The 24,523-nt window shown below is 41.8% G+C and overlaps 3 protein-coding genes and 1 pseudogene across 4 annotated transcripts; 3 read left to right on the plus strand and 1 right to left on the minus strand.

Annotated features, from left to right (window-relative positions):
* Window positions 1-247: 247 nt before the first annotated feature.
* LOC131303712 (heat shock 70 kDa protein-like) lies at window positions 248-8,845 on the minus strand (annotated as a pseudogene).
* A 1,960-nt stretch (window positions 8,846-10,805) lies between these two features.
* LOC131303715 (F-box/kelch-repeat protein At1g57790-like) lies at window positions 10,806-14,248 on the plus strand. Of its 2 annotated transcripts, XM_058330717.1 has the most exons (2): window positions 10,806-10,869; window positions 13,092-14,248. In XM_058330717.1, the coding sequence occupies exon 2, from the start codon at window positions 13,141-13,143 to the stop codon at window positions 14,050-14,052; it is 912 nt and encodes a 303-aa protein (XP_058186700.1). In that variant the 5' UTR covers window positions 10,806-10,869; window positions 13,092-13,140; the 3' UTR covers window positions 14,053-14,248. The 2 variants fall into 2 exon arrangements, with proteins under 2 accessions (XP_058186700.1, XP_058186699.1); XM_058330716.1 differs by lacking the exon at window positions 10,806-10,869 and having other exon boundaries at window positions 12,580-14,248.
* A 1,781-nt stretch (window positions 14,249-16,029) lies between these two features.
* On the plus strand, window positions 16,030-18,753 carry LOC131303738 (uncharacterized). Its single transcript, XM_058330721.1, has 2 exons — window positions 16,030-16,222; window positions 17,753-18,753. The coding sequence occupies exon 2, from the start codon at window positions 17,753-17,755 to the stop codon at window positions 18,692-18,694; it is 942 nt and encodes a 313-aa protein (XP_058186704.1). The 5' UTR covers window positions 16,030-16,222; the 3' UTR covers window positions 18,695-18,753.
* Window positions 18,754-20,008: 1,255 nt separating this feature from the next.
* Window positions 20,009-24,437, plus strand: LOC131303744 (uncharacterized). Its single transcript, XM_058330732.1, has 2 exons — window positions 20,009-21,311; window positions 24,077-24,437. Exon 1 carries the CDS (start codon window positions 20,131-20,133, stop codon window positions 21,292-21,294), a length of 1,164 nt encoding a protein of 387 aa, XP_058186715.1. The 5' UTR covers window positions 20,009-20,130; the 3' UTR covers window positions 21,295-21,311; window positions 24,077-24,437.
* Window positions 24,438-24,523: the final 86 nt, after the last annotated feature.

Here is a 24,523-nt window from a genome sequence, read left to right on the forward strand (position 1 = left end):
TTTAAATAGGAAAAAAGTTTCATGCATGACGAAAATTAAACTATAACATCAGTGCATTAGGAAACATGTATACCAAAAGCTTAAACTGTTAGGAAATAGACCCAATAATTTGATAGGGTACTCAACATTTGCACCAAAAGCTTAAACTGTTAGAAAATAGATCCAATAATTTGATAGGGTACTCAACATTTGCTCGTGGAGATGCACAAATTTCCTAAGTAGAGCAAAACAGATTACGAGAGGGAGACACAGAATGCAAACAGAAGCAAACGCAAACCGAGGGACTTGAATCCAAAGACCTCTCCAACCTGAGCTCTGATACTCAACACAAGGATCGAATAAACTTCAGAGAATATTGCACTATTAGATGATGGAAGATACTCAGAATCTCTCATCACAGCAGACCACACACACGGATCTCTCCTCTAATAAGTATCTTGGTGAAGCATTCCTACAAGCAAATTTGACCCCCTTAAGATATGTAATTCATGTAATACTGCTAAGAGTTTGCTCAAAAAAAGATACGTTGCTTCTGTTTAGTGGAAATGATTTTACTACTTCCTAATTCTCCATCGCATTCCTCGCCTCCGCCTTCCTCTTAACCTCTTTGTCCTCCGACTCCATACCTCTTCGAGTTACTCACCATCTTCTCGATCTCCTCCTTACTCAGCCTCCCTTTGTCGTTCGTAATCGTAATCTTATTCTTCACCCCAGCCTTCTCATCCTTTGCTGTCACGATCAAAATTCCATTCGTATCTATCTCGAATACCACATTGATCTGCAGAACCTGCCTAGGCGCAAGGGGGATTCCAGTCAACTCGAATTTCCCCAACAGGTTATTATCCTTAGTCCTGGCTCTTTCCCCTTCATAAACCTGAATCAAAACCCCTGGCTCATTATCCGAAAACGTCGAGAAAATGTGCTCTTTCTTTGTTGGAATCATTGTGTTTCTTGGAATCAAAACAGTCATAACCCCACCCTCTGCTCCTAACCCCAAACTAAATGGCGTTACATCGAGCAATAACAAGTCTTGCACCTTCTCATTCCCTTCGCCGTGTAAAATCGCCGCCTGTACCGCCGCTCCATATGCCACGGCCTCATCTGGGTTAATACTCTTACATAGCTCTTTCCCATTGAAAAGTTCCTGCAGTAATTGTTGTATCTTCGGAATCCGGGTGGACCCACCTACAAGGACAACCTCATGAACCAAACTCTTATCAATTTTCGCATCGCGAAGGCATTTCTCGACCGGATCCATACACTTTCTAAACAAATCCATGTTCAATTCCTCGAACCTTGCGCGAGTAATTTTCGGGTAAAAATCGATCCCTTCGTGTAACGAATCGAGCTCTATTGTCGTCTGAGTAGCCGACTATAGAGTCCGTTTCGCTCTCTCACAAGCGGTTCTCAACCGCATCAACGCCCTCGCGTTCCCGCTCAGATCCTTCCTGTGCTTCCTCCGAAACCCCGCCACGAAATGATTCACCATTCTGCTATCGAAATCCACCCCGCCCAAGTGGGTATCCCCTGCCATAGCTTTCACTTCAAAAATCCCTTCTTCCATAGTCAAAATCGAAACATCAGTACTCCCTCCACCCTGTTGCGGAAACTAAGGATCAAACCAGAACACAAACACACACACAAACACAGAGACAAAGATTTACGTGGTTCCCCAAACTCGGGTACGTCCACGGGGGGCAGCCAGATTATATTTAGGAGGAGGAGGATTACAAATCACTCAAACTCACACTCTCTCAAACTGATACAAAATCAGATACGTTTCTGATTTCCCACTCTCTGGTCTCTCACTCAAGAGAGATACAAAAAACATGGAGCAAAGCTCGAATTTTATAGGCTGTGCAAACTTCACTGTTCATGGCCATGCGAGGATCAATGCAAATCCACGCCTGAGATTTTTCCTGATTTGAGCGTGGCTTGAGAAATCTTCATAGGCTGCCAATCTTTGACTTCAATCACCCACATGGGAGAATGAATTGCATTCAATGCAACCCACGCCAAATCTTCTGAGTAAATGCAAATCTGCATTTGTATAGGATGGAGCCAAAACATGGCCTCAAAAGTCAACAATCTCCACCTTGGCGACAATTCTCCAAGATCCGATGCTGCCCCCAATGCGCCCTTAGGCGCTCTGAACCGGAGAGATGTTGATCAAGTCCAAACAATGATTGAACTTGATCCCAGTAACAACCTTTGTCAACATATCAGCTGGGTTGTCTGCAGTGGCAATCTTTTCAAGCAATATGTCCCCTTCTTCTAGAATTTTCCGAACAAAGTGAAAACGGACATCTATATGCTTTGTCCTGGTATGGTGCACCTGATTCTTTGCCAAATGAATGGCACTCTGACTATCGCAATAGACATTGATGTGCTCCTGTTTGGCACCCAAATCACCAATCAAACCCTGCAACCAGATGGCTTCTTTTATGGCCTCAGTCACCGCCATATATTCAGCCTCCGTAGTAGATAGTGCAACCGTGGACTGTAAAGTCGAACGCCAACTAACTGGTCCTCCTGCCATAGTGAAAACATAACCAGTAGTTGACCGCCTCTTATCCAGATCACCAGCGTAATCTGAATCTACATAACCAACTGCAAGCTGATCACCAAATTTCTGATCTCTCCCAAATTTTAGGCCAACATTAACTGTTCCCTGAATGTATCTGAGAATCCATTTCACGGCCTGCCAATGACCCTTTCCTGGATCATGCATATATCTGCTAACCATACTGACAGCGTGTGAAATATCGGGTCTGGTACATACCATTGCATACATCAAGGATCCCACAGCGTTGGCATACGGAACTTGGGCCATCTGTTTTCGTTCCGCATCAGTACGAGGTGACCTCGAAGCGCTGAGCTTAAAGTGCGGGGCTAACGGTGTACTAACGGGTTTAGCTTTGCCATCTATGCCAAACCGTTGGAGTACAGTCTTCAGATACTGAGTCTGCGATAAGCAAACTGTGCCCTGCTTCCTGTTGCGCTGAATCTCCATCCCAATGACCTTCTTTGCTTCTCCAAGGTCTTTCATTTCGAATTCTGAACTCAGTTGTGCCTTCAACCGAGAAATCTCCACCTTGCTCTTAGATGCAATTAGCATATCATCAACATATAAGAGCAAATAGATAAAGGAACCATCCTGAAGTTTACGAAAGTAAACACAATGGTCAAAACTGCTGCGAGTATACCTCTGCGTAGCCATAAACTGATCAAATCTCTTGTACCATTGTCGTGGCGACTGCTTTAGGCCATATAGTGACTTGCGAAGACGGCAAGCCCAATTTTCCTTTCCAGAGACCTTGAAACCATCTGGTTGTGACATATAGATCTCTTCGTCCAAGTCGCCATGCAAAAATGCAGTCTTAACATCGAGTTGCTGTAACTCGAGGTCGTACTGCGCAACCAAAGATAATAGAATGCGAATCGATGCATGCTTCACCACTGGAGAGAAGACCTCATTGTAGTCAATCCCTTCGCGCTGAGCATAACCCTTTGCCACCAATCTGGCCTTATGTCTAACACCACCCTTGACCGAACTGTCCTCTTTGTTGGCGTAGACCCATTTGCATCCTATTGCTTTATTCCCTTTGGGAAGTGGTACTAGCTCCCAAGTCTTATTCTTGTGAAGAGAACTCATCTCCTCATTCATAGCCTGCTTCCATTGAGAACTGTCAGAACCTGAAACGGCCTCCCTATACGTATTCGGAACACCTGTGATAACCGGAAGGGCGTATGCAACCATACCATCATATCGGGCAGGTTTTCGAATCTCCCTCCTCGGACGGCTAGTAGCAATAGACTGTGATGGCGCTATAGCCTCGGGAACTGAAACATCATCAGACTCAGAACTCGAATCTGAAACATCACTGTGGTGCTCCTGTGGTGGCGAAATGGTAGGAACTTGAACTACAGGAACCTCTAGCTCCACCTGCTCTGACTGCTCCACCTGATCTGAACACCTTGGAATGGTGTTAACCTTTCGAGAGTTGGTTTGAAGCATGGCCGACTCATCGAAAGTAACATCTCGGCTGGTAATAATCTTCTTAGACTCCGGGCACCAGAGTCTATAGGCCTTTACACCTGGAGTAAAGCCAACAAATATAGCCTTCCTAGCTCGAGGATCCAGCTTAGATTCTGTGACATGAAAATAAGCAGGACAACCAAATACATGCAGCCGATCGTAATCAATCGAAGATTGACCAAAGTATACCTCCATGGGAGTCCGTCCGCCAAGTGCCTCTGACGGTAGCCTGTTGATCAACTGACAGGCATAGGCGACTGCCTCTCCCCAAAATACTTTGCTCAAACCGGCGTTGGACAACATACACCGCACCTTAGTCACCAAAGTGCGGTTCATCCTCTCTGCAACTCCATTTTGCTGTGGAGTCTTTGCTGCGGTGAAATGTCGGACTATCCCCTCCTCCTGACAGATTTTGAGAAAGGGATCTGAAGTATACTCACCACCGTTGTCTGACCGAAATACCTTGATTTTTCTGCCAGTCTGAGTCTCCACCCTCTGCTTCCAACGAAGGAAGGTGTCAAGGACCTCGTCCTTGCGTTTCATGGGATAAACCCATACTCTCCGTGAAAAATCATCAATAAACGTGACAAACCACCGTTTGCCACCAAAAGTTGCTGTCGTTGTGGGCCCCCAAACATTTGAATGAACATAATCCAGAATACCCTTCGTACGATGAACTGCGGTGCCAAATTTGACCCTGGTCTGTTTGCCCAGAACACAGTGCTCACAGAATCCAAACTTCCCTGTCTTGGCCCCCTTTAGGAGACCTTTCTTCACCAATCCTTGTAAAGCTTTCTCTCCGGCATGACCTAGGCGCATGTGCCAGAGTCGGGAAATGTCATCTGTAGCATCATCTGAGCTGCTGTTGGAGATGGCTACTCCTCCTGTAACTGTGCGCCCGTCGAGGAAGTAGAAATTTCCCCTCCGAGTGCCTTTCAGGACCACTAATGCACCATGGGTTACTTTCAGGGCTCCACCTTCTAAAGTAATCTTGTAACCTTTTGCATCCAAGGTTCCAAGAGAAATCAAATTTTTCTTCAAATCCGGGACATACCGGACATCTGTCAAAAGCTTGGTTGTACCGTTGCGCAACTTGAGTCGGATTGTACCTATCCCCTGAGTTTTGCAGGCATTGTCGTTGCCCATCAAAACTACGCCACCGTCAATCTCCTGAAAGTTTGAGAACCAGTCCCGATGGGGACACATATGGTAGGTACATCCCGAGTCCAGAATCCATTCATCTGAATTCGTGTCTGATGAAACAATCAAGGCTGACGCCAAGTCGTCAACCTCTCCTCTTGCAACATTCGCTCGTTGTTGTTGTTGTTCCTTGATTTTGGGGCAATCCTTCTTCCAGTGCCCCGTTTCATGACAGTAAGCACACTCATCCTTTGCAATCTGCTTCCTGTCACCGGATTTCTGATTCCTTTCAGCTGATTTGCCTTTTGACCTGGACCTGGACTGTCTCCTCCCGGACTGTCTATTCCTCGATTCAGTCCTTCCCCTTACTGATAGTGCTGATGAAGAGGGATCTCGATGAACTTGTTGATCCTTCTTCCGTACCTCGTTGTTAATCAAAGTAGAGCAAACGTCATTAAAACGAATTTCATCTTTTCCATACAGTAAGGTAGTAACCAAGTGGTCATATGTATCAGGCAAAGAATTTATCAACAAAAGTGCCTTATCCTCATCGTCAATTTTAACATCAAGGTTTTGCAAATCGGCCAAAATTTTATTGAAACTATTTAGATGTTCGTTCATTGACGCACCTTGTTGATACTGAAAACGATACAGTCTCTTCTTCAGGTAGAGTCTGTTCTCTATGCTCTTCGTCATGTACTTGCTCTCTAATTTCTGCCACAACTCCTTGGCTGAATTGTCCCTTATGACGGAATACTTGATGTCTTTGGACAAACAAAGACGGATCGTGCCACAAGCTTGCCGATTAAGCTTGTCCCAATCGGAGGTGGACATATCCTCAGGACGATCCTCCAAAGTGAATTCCAAATCTTGTTGATTTAGAATATCCAAAACTTCGCATTGCCACATGCCGAAGTTAATTGTGCCATCGAACTTATCCACTTCGAATTTGGCATTCGAAACCGAGCTCCTCCTCATGTAGGAACTGACCGAGGGCTCGTCTGAAGTCTTCTTATCTGATGATTTGTCCATAGGTGTTGAAGAAACAACACTAGGGCTCTCCTCGTCAATGCTGGACATCCAACGAAGTCAAAAACGAGAGTTTTACCGCTGAAAATACTCCCAACAGATTTTTTCGGAACGGAAACTCGAAAAACGGGGCACGGGGTTGGATCTGGAACGTCGAGATAGTCAAAATCGACTACTCACGGGCGCAAAACGGAGTTCGGACGCCTCCGAAATCACAGAAAAAAAAATCTGGCAGTTTGACCATTGACCAGCCACTGTACCGCTGACTGGACTGCCACGTCAGCGTTGACCGGCTGACGTGGACAGTTGACCGGCTGACGTGTCACCAAAATGGGACCCTTCTTGCTGACGTGGCACCGCCACGTGTTCGCTGACGTGGCTGCTGACTGGGCCGATGACTCATCGCCTAGTCAGCGTTGACTGCCCATGTGGCGTTGACCGGCACACGCTCTCCACACGCCAGCGTGTGCTCTCCGCGTGCCAGCGTGCGCTATCCACGCGCGCGCGCAGATCTGACGCGCTCCGCACGCCCCACCTTTGACCGGCGCGTGCTCGCTCCTCCGGCCACCTCCGGCGACGTTCTGACCACCGTTGTGATCGTCTCAACAATCCGAATTTGGGTCTTTGATCAAAAAAAATTTCCGATCACTTTTCGGAACTGGGTTCTATCTGGACAGAACTCGCGGTGAACACGCCGCCGTCGAACGGAGCGTTCTGCTTCTGTGGTGCTCGGTTCGCGACGGGCCTTGGTGCGTTGGAATCGTCTCGGAGAGACGCACGAGACTCAGTGATCAAACTGAGTTTTTGATCAGAATTCCGTGACTGTAATTTTCTGGACAGAAACGGAAAACAGAGCCGAAACAGAGTTTGTGTTCTTGGTAACCAAATGCTCTGATACCAATTGTTGCGGAAACTAAGGATCAAACCAGAACACAAACACACACACAAACACAGAGACAAAGATTTACGTGGTTCCCCAAACTCGGGTACGTCCACGGGGGGCAGCCAGATTATATTTAGGAGGAGGAGGATTACAAATCACTCAAACTCACACTCTCTCAAACTGATACAAAATCAGATACGTTTCTGATTTCCCACTCTCTGGTCTCTCACTCAAGAGAGATACAAAAAACATGGAGCAAAGCTCGAATTTTATAGGCTGTGCAAACTTCACTGTTCATGGCCATGCGAGGATCAATGCAAATCCACGCCTGAGATTTTTCCTGATTTGAGCGTGGCTTGAGAAATCTTCATAGGCTGCCAATCTTTGACTTCAATCACCCACATGGGAGAATGAATTGCATTCAATGCAACCCACGCCAAATCTTCTGAGTAAATGCAAATCTGCATTTGTATAGGATGGAGCCAAAACATGGCCTCAAAAGTCAACACACCCAAGTCAAAAACCAGCACAACCTGCTGCTCCTTATTTCTTGAACTGTTCTCCTTGTCCAATCCGTACGCAATCGCAGCCGCGGTCGGCTCGTTAATAATCCTCATAACATTCAAACCCGAAATCGCTCCGGCGTCCTTCGTCGCCTGGCGCTGTGAATTGTTGAATCTTGCCGGGACCGTAATCACTGCGTCTTTCACCGATTGCCCCAGGAAATTCTCCGCCGCTTCCCTCATCTTGACCAAGACCATGCTCGATATCTGGTCGGCAGCAAATTGCTTCTCTTCGCCTTTGAAATTGACGACGATCATGGGTTTGTCGTTGGGGCCAGAAGTTACTTTGAAGGGCCATAGTTTGATGTCGGATTGGACGGAGGGGTCGGAGAAGCGGCGGCCGATGAGGCGTTTGGCGTTGAAAACGGTGTTTTGCGGGTTCACGGCGACTTGGTTCTTGGCGGGGTCGCCGATTAATCGCTCGGTGTCGGTGAAGGCGACGTAGGAAGGGGTGGTCCGGTTGCCTTGGTCGTTTGGGATGATTTCGACTCGGTCGTTTTGCCACACCCCGACGCAGCTGAACTTAGTGCCGAGGTCGATTCCGATTGCCTTGTTACTAGCAGCCATATGTTTTTTTGTGATCGGCACCAGTAGCCACCACTGTTTTATTGCAGTTCGTTTGAGTTTTACAGAGAGGGAGAGAAAGTAGTGGGGCTTTTTCGATAGGTAGAGAAAGTATGGGACAAAGACTGTAAACGAGCCGAGCCGAGCGAAGCTCGACTCCATTAATAAATGAGCAAAAAGCTTGAGCGCGAGCCGAGCGAGTCGAGCTTAGTAATTTGCTAAACGAGCTTCTTCAATCGAGTCAAGCCGAGCTCCACTAGGCTCACTTACTAAACGAGTCAAAAACTCGAGTTCAAACTTGGCTCGTTTGTAAACAAATCGAGCCGAGCGTTAACGAATCGAGCTCGCGAGCTGCTTGGTTCGTTGACAGCCCTATATGTGACAGAGCTCCGTCCAGGTTTTGGGTGTTTATTGGTTCAATTTTGGGCCTATCTGTAAAGCTAAGATTAGAGCATCCCAAAGCTAACTAAGATTAGAGCATCCAAGCTGAATTTATAAAAATTATCTTCAAAATTGTATGACTAGTTAACTACTACCAACCCGAGTCAGTTAATGTTGCAACAAATGTTTATGTTTCAGGCATTTTTTAAAACAAAATTCTAGCCTAATAAAGACTTTTGGGCAATACAAAACATCGTACATTAATTCGTACATGCAGAATGATTGAACATTATAAACAAGGCAAACTCAGATTTGTATCCTAGTCAACTTTGTCAAATTGATCGTGTTTCATGTTTTTCATTTTGGGTATCGTATAGTAAAAGTGTGTATTGAGTACCGTAAGATGCCCGAACAAGTGTAAATATCAGGAAAAATAATTAGTTAGATATAAAATACAAAAACATATTGCACACATTGAATAAAAACTTGCGTGACACAAAATTTTGCTCTTCAAAAACAGAACAGGTTCTAATACAAGGAAAAAGTATCATGTTTCACATCATGAATCTTGCAAGAATATTTACTTAAAACACACAATGCATTTAGCGATACGTCTCGTTTTTATCCCTAACCAACACCGAGTATACGTGAAGCATCGCATGCATAATGGTAAAATATAGGGCCCAAAAATATAATTAAACATAAGATCTGTTTGATCGAATGCGGACAACCCACCCCCTCATGGAAAACGGACTGTCCATCTATTTTATCTCTAAGCAATTGAATCATTGGATTTATAGGATACGTGTCACGCATCGTATGATTATAACAACACCGAGTTTAACTAATGAATTTAGTGCAGGGAACACAATAACGAAACATACAGATAAAAATAAAACAGAGACAATGTTGGTGATGGGTTTGTAGTGTTCTCCGCAACGTTGATGGGAGGAGAAGAGTTGACTGCTAGCTCTTAAAGCCACTGAAACTGAAGGCTTTTTATTTTTCTCTGAGAATTTCCTTTTATGGAGGTGTCCGTAAAAAGGTGTTTACGGAGCATCATTGTGACTGTTCAAAGTGTATTAAACGGTCCGGATTTTAATGAAATTTTTTAAGAGTTTCATTAAAATCCGAACCATTGATCGCCGTAACGGACGGCTGCAATTTGGTGCATCCGTGATTTGCTTATTCACGGCGCTTCTCTCCTTTTCTATATATTCGGACTAGAATTTGGACTCCCGAATGGAAAAGGAGATTTGATTCGTTTATATCTCTATTATAAAACAAAAGGGTGTGAGGAGAAGTTGTTGGTACAGCTTAGATTTATTTGATCCAAAGGGTGTAGTGCATCCTCCCACTTTCCGGTTAAGTGCCCATGATTTTCACCTAAATCACACAACTGTCATCCCCTTCCAATCGGGATGTGTAGTGCCGTAGGCACGGGCTAGCACTAGTTGTTCTATATATTGGGATCAATAGGGGAAGTTACTAAATACGTGAGGCAAAAATATATACTCCAGTAAATACCGCTCGGTTGGTTGATGGATTTACTTTCTACACAATAAACTAAGGTTCGATTTTTAAGATCAGTCAGCAATAAAATAATATTTTATGAATTTCCTAGCCTCATGCATGAATGACTTGAATTAGTTGAGGTGCATGTAAGCTGGCCCGAACAATCCCAGTTTCAAAAAATATAGGGAAACCCGGTCGGGATCGGGTTGACGTTATCCCGTTCGGGTACCCGCCCCGCCCTGAAATCATTTTATGCATAAAAAACTATTTTTATTCTTGTATTTTTACCCTTAGAACTAAAATACCACATAAATATTAATTATTTCTTCCATTTTCCTTTTAGATAATAGATTTTGGTTAAATTATAATAGTTATTTCATAAATTTTTATTGTTTGTGCTCACTTATTTTAAAATCTAGATCATATTTTTTCAATAAAAAAAAATATACGAGGGGGTGGGGCGGGGCAGGTAAACCCAATACCCAATAGGAGCGGGGCGGGGGTACCCATAAATTACCAGATCGGGGATCGGGGGCGGGGCTAAATTTTCAGGTCGGGGTATGGCAAAACCCTCCCCGCCCCGTTGCCATTCCTAGTAACTTCCCTTAGTGGTCCCGAATATAGAGAACAATGAAAAGAATCAAATTTCCCTTTTCCATTCGGGACTCCAAATTCTAGTCCGAATATATAAAGAAAAATAAAAAGCCTTCAACTTCAGCGGCTTAGAGCAATCAACCCTTCTCCTCCCATCAACGGTACGGAGAACACTACAACCCATCACCAAAACTATCTGTGTTACCGTATGTTTCTCTATTTTGTTCCCTGCACAAAATTCATTAGTAAACTTGGTGTTGTTATAATCGTACAATATGTACATGACACGTATCCTATGAATCCAATGATTCGATCGCTTAGAGATTCCAATGATGCGATTGCTTAGAGATAAAGTAGATGGATATCTCTCAACGAGTCTTATGTTTAATTATATTTACCAATATGCATGCGATGCTTCACGTATGCTACGATTCAATTGGTTAGGGATAAAAACGAGACATATCTCTAAATGCGTTCTTGCAATATTCATGATGCAAAACACGATACTTTTCTTGTATTAGAAGTTTAGAACCTGTTCTGCTGTTGAAGAGTAAAATTTTGTGTTAGTAAGTTTTTATTCAATGTGTGCAATACGTGTTGTATTTTAAATCTAACTTCTTCTTCTTTTTTCCTGATATCTACACTTGTTCGGGCATCTTACGATACTTTTACTATACGATACCCAAGATGAAAAATATGATACACGATCAATTTGATGAAGTTGAGTAGGATAGGAATCTGAGTTTGCCTTCTTTATAATGTTCAATCATTCCCAATCCAGAATCCCCCTAAAGCCCCCCTCGTTTGTACACTACAATTCACAATAATCATTCTGCATGTACAAATTAATGTACAATGTTTTGTATTGCCTAAAAGTCTTTAGGTTAGAATTTTGTTTCAAAAAATGCATGAAACGCAAAATTTACTGTAGTTATATATGCTTTTGGATTGAGGAGAACTTATGTTCTCTTACCTTGATTAATTATTTCGCTGCGACTTCTCCTTAAGTAGATATGGCAATTTCTAATTTCTGAATGTGTGAGGTTTTTTCGAAAACTAGTTTCAGTTCTCTGGTGGCCTCATACAGAGGTGATTCTTAGAAGACAAAAGGAATACAATTGCTTAGCTTTTCTCGTAATCATAAGCAAATAAAAAGGATTTTCTTTAGATCTTTTTGATCATTGTAACTTGTTTCAATGATTAATAAAATCCTTTTTTGCCGATCAAAAAATGAGTTGTTTTGGTAAGGCAAAGACAAGAGTTATTTCTCTCTTTCTTTTTGCTCGGCAGAGTTTATTTCTCTCTGCAAAGCATAGAAGTAGTTAAGAAACCTTAACAAGGCATGTCGAGGGTAAATGTGTTGTTCCAGAAGTTTAACAGTATTTTCACTTTCAATTTCAAATAAGACCGATTCCAGTCGCTTTCTTGCAATGACTGAGCCTGACATTGTTTCTTCCCTTCCTTACCTTGATAGTGCCTTCAAAATGTGTTTCTCCAGGCTTGTCAAAGGCAAATAAATGTGTAGTTGCGAAGAGGTTTGGTACTACAAAGTTTTATACGTTGGATTAAATAAGGCATATACCGTAGTTTTTCCCTTATATGGGTAGGGGTGGGATTGCAACTATGGGGTCTAAGTTGTATTTGTTTCAGTTTTGTCGTTAGGTCGAGTAGTGACGTTTGCTCACGCTATTAACTTGGTGGTAGTATCTATTAGATTCTTTCTCTTGCCCTAAGTATCTAATTTTCTAGGAAAACGGAGTCCTCGTCTTCGATAGAATGTTATTCAGCTAGTTCATTTATATTCAATTGCTATGGTTCATAAATTCATGCGGTTAACATATCATCTAACGTTGGCCTATCCAGAGAGCTATACGAATTGAGGGGCATAATTTCTCATCGCTTTCTTGCAATGATCGAGCCTCACATTGTTTCTTCCCTTCTTTACCTTTACAATGCCTTTAGGTATTTTATTTTTCCCAGACCTTTTGACAGAGAACCGTTTCATTTATTTATTTGTATTTGCTTGTTCTTGTTTTTCAAATTCAAACAGTCAAAATACCATCTAACATTGGCCTATCAAAGGGTTATATATATGAAGGGGCAAAAATTGCTATTGAGTTTTCTTTGTAATCTATTTAAAAGAGTATATCAACTTATCGTTCTGGTAATCGGTCCTTTTCATATTTTGTTTTCAGACACTTTGCTTTGGTGATAGCTCTCTTGCTCTCACTATGGCAGATGGTGCCAACAGAGAAGTTGAAAACTCAAAGGAGTCGGAAAAAGAACTAAATAGAGACTGGGCTAACCTTCCAACTGATGTTCTTTGTTTGATGCTTCCTCATCTATTTCTTGGTGATATCAAGCGGTTTCATAATGTCTGTAGATCATGGCGATTGGCTCCCACTGATCAATCAGTACAATCTCCGGTGCTTATGTGCTTTGGGAATGATAGCACGAGATGCAAATTCTTCCACCCACTCTACAAAGACTCTTACAGCATGTACATTCCTGAATTATTCGGTGCAATACCACGGTTTTCCAAAGGCGGTTGGTTGCTTATGTCCAGAGGAAAGTACTCAGTTTTCTTCTTTAATCCGTTCACGAAGGCATTGATTAACTTGCCTGCTTTACCTGACATGTACGATTTTGGAGGGATAACATTCACATCCTCTCCGACATTGTCCGATTGCAAGGTTTTTGGCATTAGTGTCAAATTTGAGGAGTATTTTTCGATATCAACCATTTGCCGTGGAGAAGAAAGTTGGCACGTATTGCGTGGTGAAAATAACTTGCCCTTTTTCCTCTCTCACTGTAATCCAGTCTTTCACCATGGAGAGTTCTATTGTTTGGGTCGACATGGGAATTTGGGAGTCTTTAATCCTGGTGAAGACTGGAGAATCCTTGACAAGCCTCATAGGCAGCCACTCGATGATCCCATCGTTTCCCACGAGCGCAACTTTTTGGTGGAATGCAATGGGGAGCTACTATCAGTGTCTATGAGTTTCATGGGGAAGTTGATATCTGTTTTGAAGTTGGATAGTGTTGAGATGGCATGGCATAAAGTTGACAGTTTGGTTGACCAAATGTTATTTGTGAGCCACACATCATCTCTTTCTGCAAAGAGAGTGGTACAAGGAATGGAGAACAAGATTTATCTTCCCAGAATCCATGGAAAATGTGGGGTGTTCTACTCTCTAGCCAGTGGTTTGTTTCAAACATTGGGAAATGATTTTACCCATAAGGATTTGCATGGGACAGGGGAGCTCTTGAGTTGCTGTTGGATTGAGCCAAAAGCTAATACTTCTTATTCTGAAGAAGAACTCAACTGGTTTGAAGACGCTTAGGTAAATCTTGGGGTGGAGCAATTGAACACAAGAACTTCTCCTCGTGGCGTTTAAAACGTTTAAAAGTAACAATGTTTTCGTTTACAAGTGTTACTATTCTAATTTTCTAAGTCTCTTTGAATACTCTGATTATCTTTGGATTATACTTGGACTCTATCTTTGGATGACATTTTGTTATTTTCTTGTGGGTGATATTATATATGGAGTATTTTCTTGAGGAGCTCTTGAATTCTTGTTGGATTGAGCCAAAACCTGCTCGTTATTTATATTGAGTGTTGTGCCCCCGAAGTGGATCAAATAGAGCCAAATCACACGCACACAAACACGAACACGGAGATATACGTGGTTTTTCAAAATCGGGTACGTCCACGGATGTAAACTGGAGCAATTATTCAGACGACAGAAGCTTTACAAGTGAGGTCTCTCATCTCACCACACTCTCTCATCTCTGACCTACATTGCTGCTACTACAAACAGACCTCACAAATTCTCTCTCTGGTCTCTCACTCAAGAGAGATACCATTGCAGAGGCCAGGGGTCTCAAGAATCTCGTCTCAGATCCAAAGGGCTGGCTTTTTCCAGATGAGCCAAAAAAACTCATTTATGAGGATGGAGCCACAAGTCAACATCGAGAACTTAGCTTAGTCTTAGTTTCAAATTATTGGGCAAATCTTAGTTTCTAGATATTTCTGTACTGGAGCCTCATTTATGCATACCAGCCGAAGTATTGTGGAATCGTTAGTGTCCATGGATCAGATCATTTCCTACTAAGGTGCCGTGCCGCTTTCTTTTTAAACTTTTTTTTTTAAATAAGGTAATTTCAAGCTCAAATATAATTAAAATGAAAAATAAATTTTCAATTTTTTTTGTACCGTTTAAAAGATCGCAATAAAATCTATTAAATAAGATTCATATTAGTAGAATTTTTTTTTTTGCGTAAACCCGTGATTTTTGAGCTTAAAATTACCTTCTTCTTTTTTTCAAAAAGTACTTTTTGAAAGAAATTGGAACGGGCCCTAAGCTGGGGTACTAGTTTTTACTTCAAGCGGTAACAAAATTACATTCAATGAGTAATATTATGGGATACTAGCTTTAGGTTGTTTTGGTCGTAAGTTGTTGGGTTGTTCTAGCGGGTATGCGGTTTTTGTTTATAGGTTGTGGTGTTTTAGTTGCTTCTTGCCTTCTTTTGGGTTTGGTTCTCTGGTGGCATATGCTGGTATGCCCTTGATCCGTTGAATCTTTGTAATTATTTTCAACGATTTATATAAAAAAAATTTTGCCTATAAAAAAATACTCGATTTTTTTTTTTTTGCATCATATATAATTAACTTTTGTAGTGTTCTCTGCAATCTCCTGTATTGTTTGATACGAGTATCAACACACTTAGATGGGGGGCTCCATCAGAGTTCATTCCAACCTCTAGCCTTGAGGCTCCCCAATCAAGGGCTTAATTGGAAAACTTGGTGCAAAAATGGTGGTCGCTAACAAGCCCAAAGAAGGCCAATCCTTCTTAGGGCAAGCAAGTATGGATTTGAACTAGAATTTGGAGTCCCGAACAGAAAAGGGAAATTTGATTCTTTTATTGTTCTATATGTATTCGGGACAACTAGGAGAAGTTACTCAATACATGAGGGGAATATATATGGTAAATACCCGTCACTTGGTTGATGGGTTATACAATTGACTAAGATTTGATTTTTAGAGTCAGGCTGTAATGAAATAATTTTTTGTGAATTCCGTAGCCCCTGCACGAATGACTTGTCTTTGACCTGACAAATAAGAAATTAGTTAAAGTGCGTGTAAACTGACCCGAACAATCATGAGGGTCTGGAAAAAAAATGCAAGTATATAAATACATTAAGGGAGGTCAGTATAATTTTCCCTTTCCGTTTTTCCTTTTGTGTGCCGTATCTATTTGGTTTCCGTCTAGAACTCGGAAAGCTAACAAAAAGTGTAGTTTGCCCTTTCTTCTCTTTGTTTAAATGGTCAAGAGTGTGACTATTTCTTTTTTCGATCTGGTCAAAGACACGTCATTCCGGCCCGGGGTTAGGAATTCACAAGGGATTTCAGATTTCTCACTCGTAATCTGGCCCGGAGAGATTGCCGATTACAAGTACCATAAATAGGAGAGTTCTGCACAGCAAATTTGGGCATCTCAGTTTTCACGAAGGTACGTTGTTCCCTTGTGTGTCTTTTTTCTTTAAGTGTATGCTTTATGAACAAATTTCTTGTTTAATTTTCAACATCCATGTGTTTCTGTTCATGTTCATGCTAAATCTGTTCTCACCCTTTCTACTCCACTTTTTTTTCCCCGTAAATCAAATTCTCCTACGAATTATGTTCGAGCTTCTTTGTTTCTTCAATGCCTCGTTTAACTTTTGTAAAAACTATCAGTTTTTTATTTTTATTTTTGGCTCCTTTAGCACCAAAAGCTTAACCTATTTGTCTTTTTTATTGAGTCCAAGACCACCTAAAACAAAAAGCCGCTTAAAATACATAATTATCTTCAAGAACTTTTCTTTAATCTTTTTCTTTGTCTTCTTCTTCTTCTTCTTCTTTTTTTTTTTTGGTCTTCTAGAGGAATAAAAAATGCATAAAATTTTATGCCAAAAGAAAAGACAGATTAAAAAAAGAAAAAAAATTTGCTATTGGTATCTAGGCAGCCCAATAACTTTCTCTTAATTTATCCTCTCTTTTTTTTTTTTGGGTAATTATCATTGTCACATTTGGGGGTAATTATCATCGTCACATGAGTCTGATATTTCATCTGATAATTGAGTGTGAGCAGTAGACTCATGTGACGATGAGGCGCTCAGCGCACCCGGCATATCTATATTTAAGATGAATTTGAGTGTAATTTCATTTGTATTTTAATTTGAGTTTCATGTAGAGTTTTCTATATAAAGGACGCATCAGTAAGAGTAAACTCAGGTTTTGGATTACCCTCTCTCTCAAATCCTTTGAGTTGCTCTCTGCCTTCCTCCTCCTCCCTTTGTAATATTGGCTTTGGCCTTCTAAATAAAAGGTGTGTTCTCTTTTGTATATCGATCCTTTATTTTCGGCCTTCTCCGGATTTCTCACGTTTTCCGATTCTTAGCAAATTAAGTTGAGCCCATCAGGCAAGGCCCACAGTTTGGTCATGATGAGGCTAGAAGTTGCAAAGAAATTTCTGTGAAAACCCCCAAGCCATCTACCATTGTGATCACAGAGGAGACCTCCAGTGGAAGCCCTCCCCGTAGCTGGATTGAGGGAACTATCGGTATTTAGTTTAACAAAGTTTTCCTTAGGAGGTATCCAACCAACAAGAATATCACTCCTTTGGGTACTGACTTGCTGAGGCACCATGAAAAACCATTCCAAAGAAGCTTTATGCCTTAATAGTTTGGGCAACGACCATCGGGTTTGGTAAATTCGAGTTGGAGTTTAGATCAAATAGGTGTTGATTCCTATCATTCCAAATGTGCGAAATGGCAAAAAAAAAAAAAGATTATATTCCATGGAATACCTGTATAATTTATCCTTCTTTCATTCTGTTTTGTTTGGAACTTACGGAAGGAAACGGAGAGGCCTCCTTGTTTGATTTCAAATGTAAATTAAAAAAGATGAAGGAAAAAAAAATCAAGAAAAAGAAGTGTACATCAACTTTCCTTCCTTGCTTTTCTTATTAAAATGATGTGGCCTTTTTTTTTTTCTTTTCCAGATGATCAGAAGCAAGTCAAGAACTTCTTTTCCACCTGCTGCTCTACCTTGCCCTTGGCTAATGTTTTGTCATGGACAACACTCCAAAACACAAACCTTCTACAGTGTATCCAATGCTAATTTTTGTGTCAAGAGAATACCAGATATCTCAGGCAAAAGAATATGTGCAAGCTTTCATGAATGGATGGTGATGGTAGACCGTTACTCCTCTGATTGCTTCCTTCTAAATATAATTTCGCTGGAAAAGATGGATTTGCCTCCGTGGGAAGACGTGCCATATCAATTCTGGATACTTTCTGCACCTCCCACAGATGACAACTACATTGTTGGATTCATTGGTGAAGATAGTCATTCCATAACGTTTTGCCGCCCGGGTGATGGCAAATGGGTTGAGCATACGTTTGAACCAGAGATTGGAACTCTTCGCGGTTACACTATATGCAAGGGGCAAATTTATTGCCATGGCTTGCAACATGGTCAAGCGAATCTTGTGATACTAGATATTGTGGATCATAGAGTTGAAGTGAGACACGTCTTAAGAGGAAGGCCAGATTCACCAGTAGTACCAGAGTTATTTGTGAGCGTACCATACTTTATTGAATCTTGTGAAGAGATCTTTCTCGTTGAAATGTTTATGCTTGGAGCATCAACGAAGAAAATCCGAGACATAGCTATTTTCAAACTGGACTTGTCGTCTTTAAAATGGGTGAAGGTGGAGAGCCTAGGGGATCGCACATTCTTCATCAACAAAGCTACCAACTGCATCTCGTGCTCTGCTACAAAATCAGGTACTTTGGGAAACTCGATATACTTCACGCAAGACGACAAGGAAAGTATGTACGTATTCGACGTTGAGGAGAAGTGCATCCATGCCCTCTGTCCTTGTCCATATCTTGGTCATAACGTTGCACAAAAACAGTGGGTGATTCCCGCAAGGACATAGTAGGATCTCTAGTAGGGCATAATTGGAATTGATTGTTGCCATTCTGTCAAAGTTAGATTAGGATCGTATAAGTTGATTATGATTGATGAATGTTGGCTTTTTATCTTCTTGGCAATAAATGCATATTTGCTTTTGCTACTGCCATGGCCATTATCATGATGCCTTGTTTGGAGCAAAAAGACCATTTTGGAGTGGAATTCGAAAGCAAGATCTGCGTAAGGAAGGATTTGGTTTGGGGCATTTATGCCCTATGTGTTTTTTGTCAATTAGATCAGCTCATCTCCACTGTTTTCAACTCATCATGCATTTTTTTTTTTTGTAGAACACAATTAATAGTTACACAGTCATTCTGTTGGAATTGATACGGTTTTTTTTTTTTTTTTAATCATTAAAAAAGGGTAGGAGGGGGTGACCAACGTAGCAACCTCCCTTGGGCGTGACCATAGATGCTACCTACCCACTGTGGAATGTCCTATTCGAGCTATAGCTATTGTCCGAAAGAACAGACCGTCACCACAGCACCACCTAGGTACAAGTGGGCATAAGTGTTTACCCCCACACTCACTTGCCACTGGCAAGACTCGAAACCGAGTCTCTTTTTTTTGGTAAACGAAACCGAGTCTAACCTGAGGATAAAGGACACCCTACCGGCTACCACCTCCGGGGGTTGGCATACTTTTTTGTTATGATTGAGGTCAACTCCTGCTTATTTTGTTTTGTACTTTCCAAAAAAATTGTACAATCTGATTAGTCGAGTTGACGACAGCAGCACTATGACTATGTAATTGAGAAAACATTGAAGCGTTGTTGAGTAGGATTTTATTAACCATTAGAAAGACCCGGGTAAACTGCTTTTGATCTGGATTATGCAATCAGTCTTCCTTGTTACAGGTGCCCTTAAAGATCAATCCAAAGAAGACTGCAACCTTTCAGTCCAAAGGGTGATTGATTTGGTAGCATATATATATATTTTTTACAAGATGTAAGCGATTGAAAAATTATGCGAACTCGCAAAAAGACTATTAAATAGGGACGGAGAGATAGAAACATAGAATGTCATTCATTGAGAAGAAAAAGGAAAATTATAGGGAGGGCAAAACACAGAACAAAACGGAAATTACGTTCAAGAAACATATACTATAGGGAAGGAATAACTATTTGCGGCCAGGAAGCAAGGGTTTTGCGGCTACAAGAGAGGGCGTCATTAACAAACACGCTTTCCATGTAAAATGGGAAAGCTAGCGGCGAGGTAGCAAATGATCGCGGCCAGTGGATTTAAAGGCGTGGTTGACAAACACCCTTTTCCTTTCCTCGTAAACATACTCTCGGCACAGAGATTTCGTAAAACCGCCATTAAAATCCCCAAATTCTCCTTCGATTCCCAATCTTCGTTCTCTCCTCACAGAATCATCAAATCAAACCCTAATCCCAAAATAATGGATGCCAAAGCCCCTCAGTTTCAGATCTTCGTCGAATCCCCAGACCTCCAAATCCCAATTCGCGCCCTAACCTTATCCCCCGCCCACACCCTCCGCCAGCTCAAGCTCTCTCTCTTCCCCCAAACGAAAACACTAACCCAGTTTTTACCCTCTCTCTTCTTCACCTTCAATGGCAAACCCCTTCCGGACTCCACCACCCTTCAAGGTTCCCAAATCACCCCCTTCTCCACCCTCACCCTCCGAGGCCGCCTCCCCGGCGGCGGCGGCGACGGAGGCTCCACCTGCGCCGAGTCCCGCGACTGTTACCTCAACATGTACGCCGTTAAGAAACCCGATAAGGTCGACCCGAACGAGCAGCGGCTGTCGAAATGGTTGAATTGTGCGCTGTCGAACGAGCCCTTGAAGCATCCGGTGGTGATAGATTTTCTGGGGAATTTGTTTAATAAACAGGCCCTTGTTGAGGCTTTGTTGGGCAAGAAGCTGCCCAAGGCGTTTGGGCATGTTAAGGGTTTGAAGGACATGGTTTCGGTTGAGTTGTCGATGATTCCCGGGTTGGAATCGGGTGGCGATGTGATTGGTGGGACGAGGTTTCAGTGCCCAATTTCGGGTTTGGAGTTTAATGGGAAGTGTAGGTTTGTCGCGTTGAGGACTTGTGGGCATGTTTTGAGTGCCAAGGCATTGAAGGAGGTTAAGTCCTCGGCGTGTTTGGTTTGTCATAAGGAGTTTTCAGAGAGCGATAAGATTGTGATTAATGGGAGCGAGGAGGAGGTGGAGAAGTTGAGGGAGAGGATGGAGGAGGAGAAGGCGAAGGTGAGGGATAAGAAGGCGAAGAAGGTGAAGAATGGGGAAGTGGGTGCCATTGGGGAAGTGGGTGTCAATGGGGAGGAGGGTGTTTGTTTGGATTCGTCGCGATTGAGTGGTAAAAAGCATGGTTTGATCGAGTCTAAGGGTTTGGCTAAAGTGGAAGGGAATGGGAAGGTTGGTAATGGTGGGGAATTGAGAAAGGGTGTTAGTAATGGGTTGGCAAAACGATTCAAGGCGGGTGATAATGCACCGGTGAATGCCACCAAGGAGGTGTATGCTTCTATTTTCACCTCATCGAAGAAGTCTAATTTTAAGGAAACATACAGTTGCAGATCTCTCCCCCTTGGTAGGAACTGATTGGAGACCATTGTGAGGTGAGCTGCTAGATTTGCCTAGTCTTGTTAAAGTTAACATTCACGAATAAGAAGATTGATGTGGCGTTTGTTTTTGTTATCACTTGTCAGTGGTTGATAGCAGGTGATACTTGTGTGGTGTAGTGTATTGATCTTGATTGTTAATATCTCATTCCGGTTTTTCCTTCATTCAACTGTTTGCAAAACTCTTTGTATTTAATCAGTCTCTTATGGATACCAGATTCTCCTACTCCCCTGTTTTTGGAGATTTTTATGTGGCCCTCACATTGTGAATGTATCCTTGTATTTAAAAATATAAAGGAAATAGAAACCCTTCAAATGCTAATTTCAGTAATTTGTTAGAATTGCCAGCCTCAATTTGCAGCTTGGTGGCTCGATGGCGTTTGTTGTTTTCAAATCCTATTGATTTGGAATTTGTTGTGTCATGATATTGCTCCATTATAAATTGCAGGAAGAGCTCATTGTTGTATTCTTTATGTTGTGCGTTGCATTGAGGACTTTGGTTTGTACTCTGGATAAGCTGATGTGAAAATAATCCTTGGATTGGTTCAGGGGTTCTACAAATTGAATAGGTACCAAGGGGGTGCAGCCCGCACACGTAAAGCTATGAAAAAATGACAATATTTTGATAACCTCCACATCAAAACTGTTGACGAAAAATTCTACAGAAACAAAACCGGGTCAATGAAGGCTCAACTCCTGATAACCATTCTTACAAGATGGAAAAAATACTACTTTTTTATTCCAAATAGAGGAGTCTCCAAATGTTCAAAAGTCCTCATGGTGCTCCCTCCAAATAGGCCCATCAAAGCTAAAGGTCCCAAACACCAAACCGGCAAGCCGTCTTCTTTTTCTTGTCAACTATAGCACCTCTCCGAGAAAATCGAAACTCCATCACTCTAGAGTCTGGATGGTGAAAGTTACATCATCTTGAACAATAGGAGGATGAAAGTCCAAAGCACATGTTATCGAATGAGGAAGTGATCCACTAATTCAACATCACTTTTAGACACAGAAACATTTAATATGAAACTTGCTTCTCTGAATAAGGTTGTCAGTAGTGAGAATCTTGTAAAATAGGGCAACCTTTGTGGTGCTCGTGCCCTCGTCCCTAATAGCCCTATGGTAGGAGGCATCCGCAACCCAAGGAAAGGTCCATATGAGGACCTCACCTCAAAGTTAGCAAAATTCAATCTTAGCCAAGGACATGCTGGATTTTAAAGATAGTTCCATCCGTGCCTTTTGGAACCTTTCTATGTTAGGGTTCCAAACATGCTGGTCTGGAATGATGACTACAACGGGAACCCAAATAAGTACGAGCGGCTCCACCTTACATGCCAAGATAGCGGTGTAGATATCCAACATTAGTTATATTACCAACCTGAGTAAACTCAGACTTTCCACGATGTACTGTCAAACTATAGACAACAGCAAACCAAAGAAGAATGCAGCACTATGAAAATGATGGTACCATAATCATACAACAAATTTGACTTGTAAATAAGCTCCATCCACCCCCCTCCCAATTGAAACCTGTAAGTAGCCACCTAGAACTACCTTGTCAACCAACTTGCTCAGAACTTCCATCGCCAAGTTAAATAAAAGAGGAGTTAGAGAACCACCAAACCCCAAACTCCAAGTTGTTTGGGAGAAACCTGCTTTCCATAACCAGAACCAAGTGCATGACTTTAGGAAATAGGAATACAAACAGTGAATCTGCTCTCCCTTGTTCACACGGAACCGTATCCTGTCAAGCACATTTATTGGGAAACACCAACAACATGACCATGTTCAAGACCTTCTCGATCAAAGATTATTAATTGTTCCTAATTAGGACAGCCCAAAAGACCATAACCAAAAGCTAGGGGTTGTTGAAGGATCATAAGCCTTAATTCAAGCTCGGGGTATTGCAATTGTGCCAAGAGTCCAACTCTTCATTAGCCACCTCTACCATCAAGAATTTGAGGATAAAGGCTCTCTAGGATTTGAAACAAGAGTAGACATAGTTGCATCCTGGTTCCTGAGAACACCTCCTCTAGCCACCCTGCTAACACCTTGCCCGAAAGCTTAGCAGCCCTCCAAGCAAACTAGTGGGCCTAATTTCTTAATGTGATAAACTACCCTGATCTTTTTAATCAGGGAAACAGAGGTTGCACAAAAACTCCTCACATCAGCCATCCTTGAAGAAATGAGAGCGCATACCACTCAATGGGGCAATATCCTTTAGTAGACAGTGGTTATGTATCCCATTTGTTTTGTTGTGATTGTTTTTTAGATTTCAAAACTACAAGCGAATGGGTTTTTGATATCATTCCTTGCTTGTGAGTTTGGTAGCTACTCATCCGGAAAAAGAAATGATGAGTTGGCTAATGGCTAGGTACTGGTATCTTTTGCTTGCAGCATTTTGGTAAATTATGTGTGTGTCCTTTAGTCTGTTTCTATTGGTTGCAAATTTCGCTTTATCAAAGTGCCTAAACTAGAAGGTAGTCTGCCTTCTCCACTTTTTTTTCCATCCCCCTATGTCTTACTGCTTGAAGAGTTGAACAATGGAGGAGTTGGTCCAAAATGTGACTGTTTCTATTGAAGTTAGTTATTACAAGATTCTTGCTTTATGTTTTCGATCTATCAGATGAGTTGGTCCAAAATGTTACTGTTTTTATTGAAGTGTCTTAGACTCTTAGTTATGACATGATTATTGCTATATGTGTTCAATCTATGTATCTGTATACAAGCATATTCTAATAAGGGATTTGGGGATCCTGTAGTGGTGCAAGTGCTGCACTTGGGTGGTCAGAAGCCTTAGAGATAAGCCAATTGCTTGTCTTTCTGTAAGTTCATACTGGCTTTTGAAGTCTATCTGAAACAGCAGCATTTCGGTGCTAGACAGATGTTGAAAATGGTGAGGAAGCGGCATCGTTTTACCTTGCAGTGCTTTCTATTTCTAAGGATGTGGCTGAGAAATACTCCGTAGAACGAGTATATAACAGCTCTTTTAGTGCGTTTTCGCATTTGAAGAATTATTTCAACTGCAAACGACAGGTCCGTTTAGTACTACTACTACATTGTTATAGAACAGAAATTCAGATGTCTTTGTTGAACTACAGAAAGGCATTCTGTACTTGTTTAGACGTCCTTTTTTTATGGAACAAACAGATGCAACTACATTACAATATGCCGAACAAAAAAATTATATGCCGATACGGAAAAATATA

Source organism: Rhododendron vialii, chromosome 1a, assembly GCF_030253575.1.
Source record: "Rhododendron vialii isolate Sample 1 chromosome 1a, ASM3025357v1".
NCBI lineage: Eukaryota > Viridiplantae > Streptophyta > Magnoliopsida > Ericales > Ericaceae > Rhododendron > Rhododendron vialii.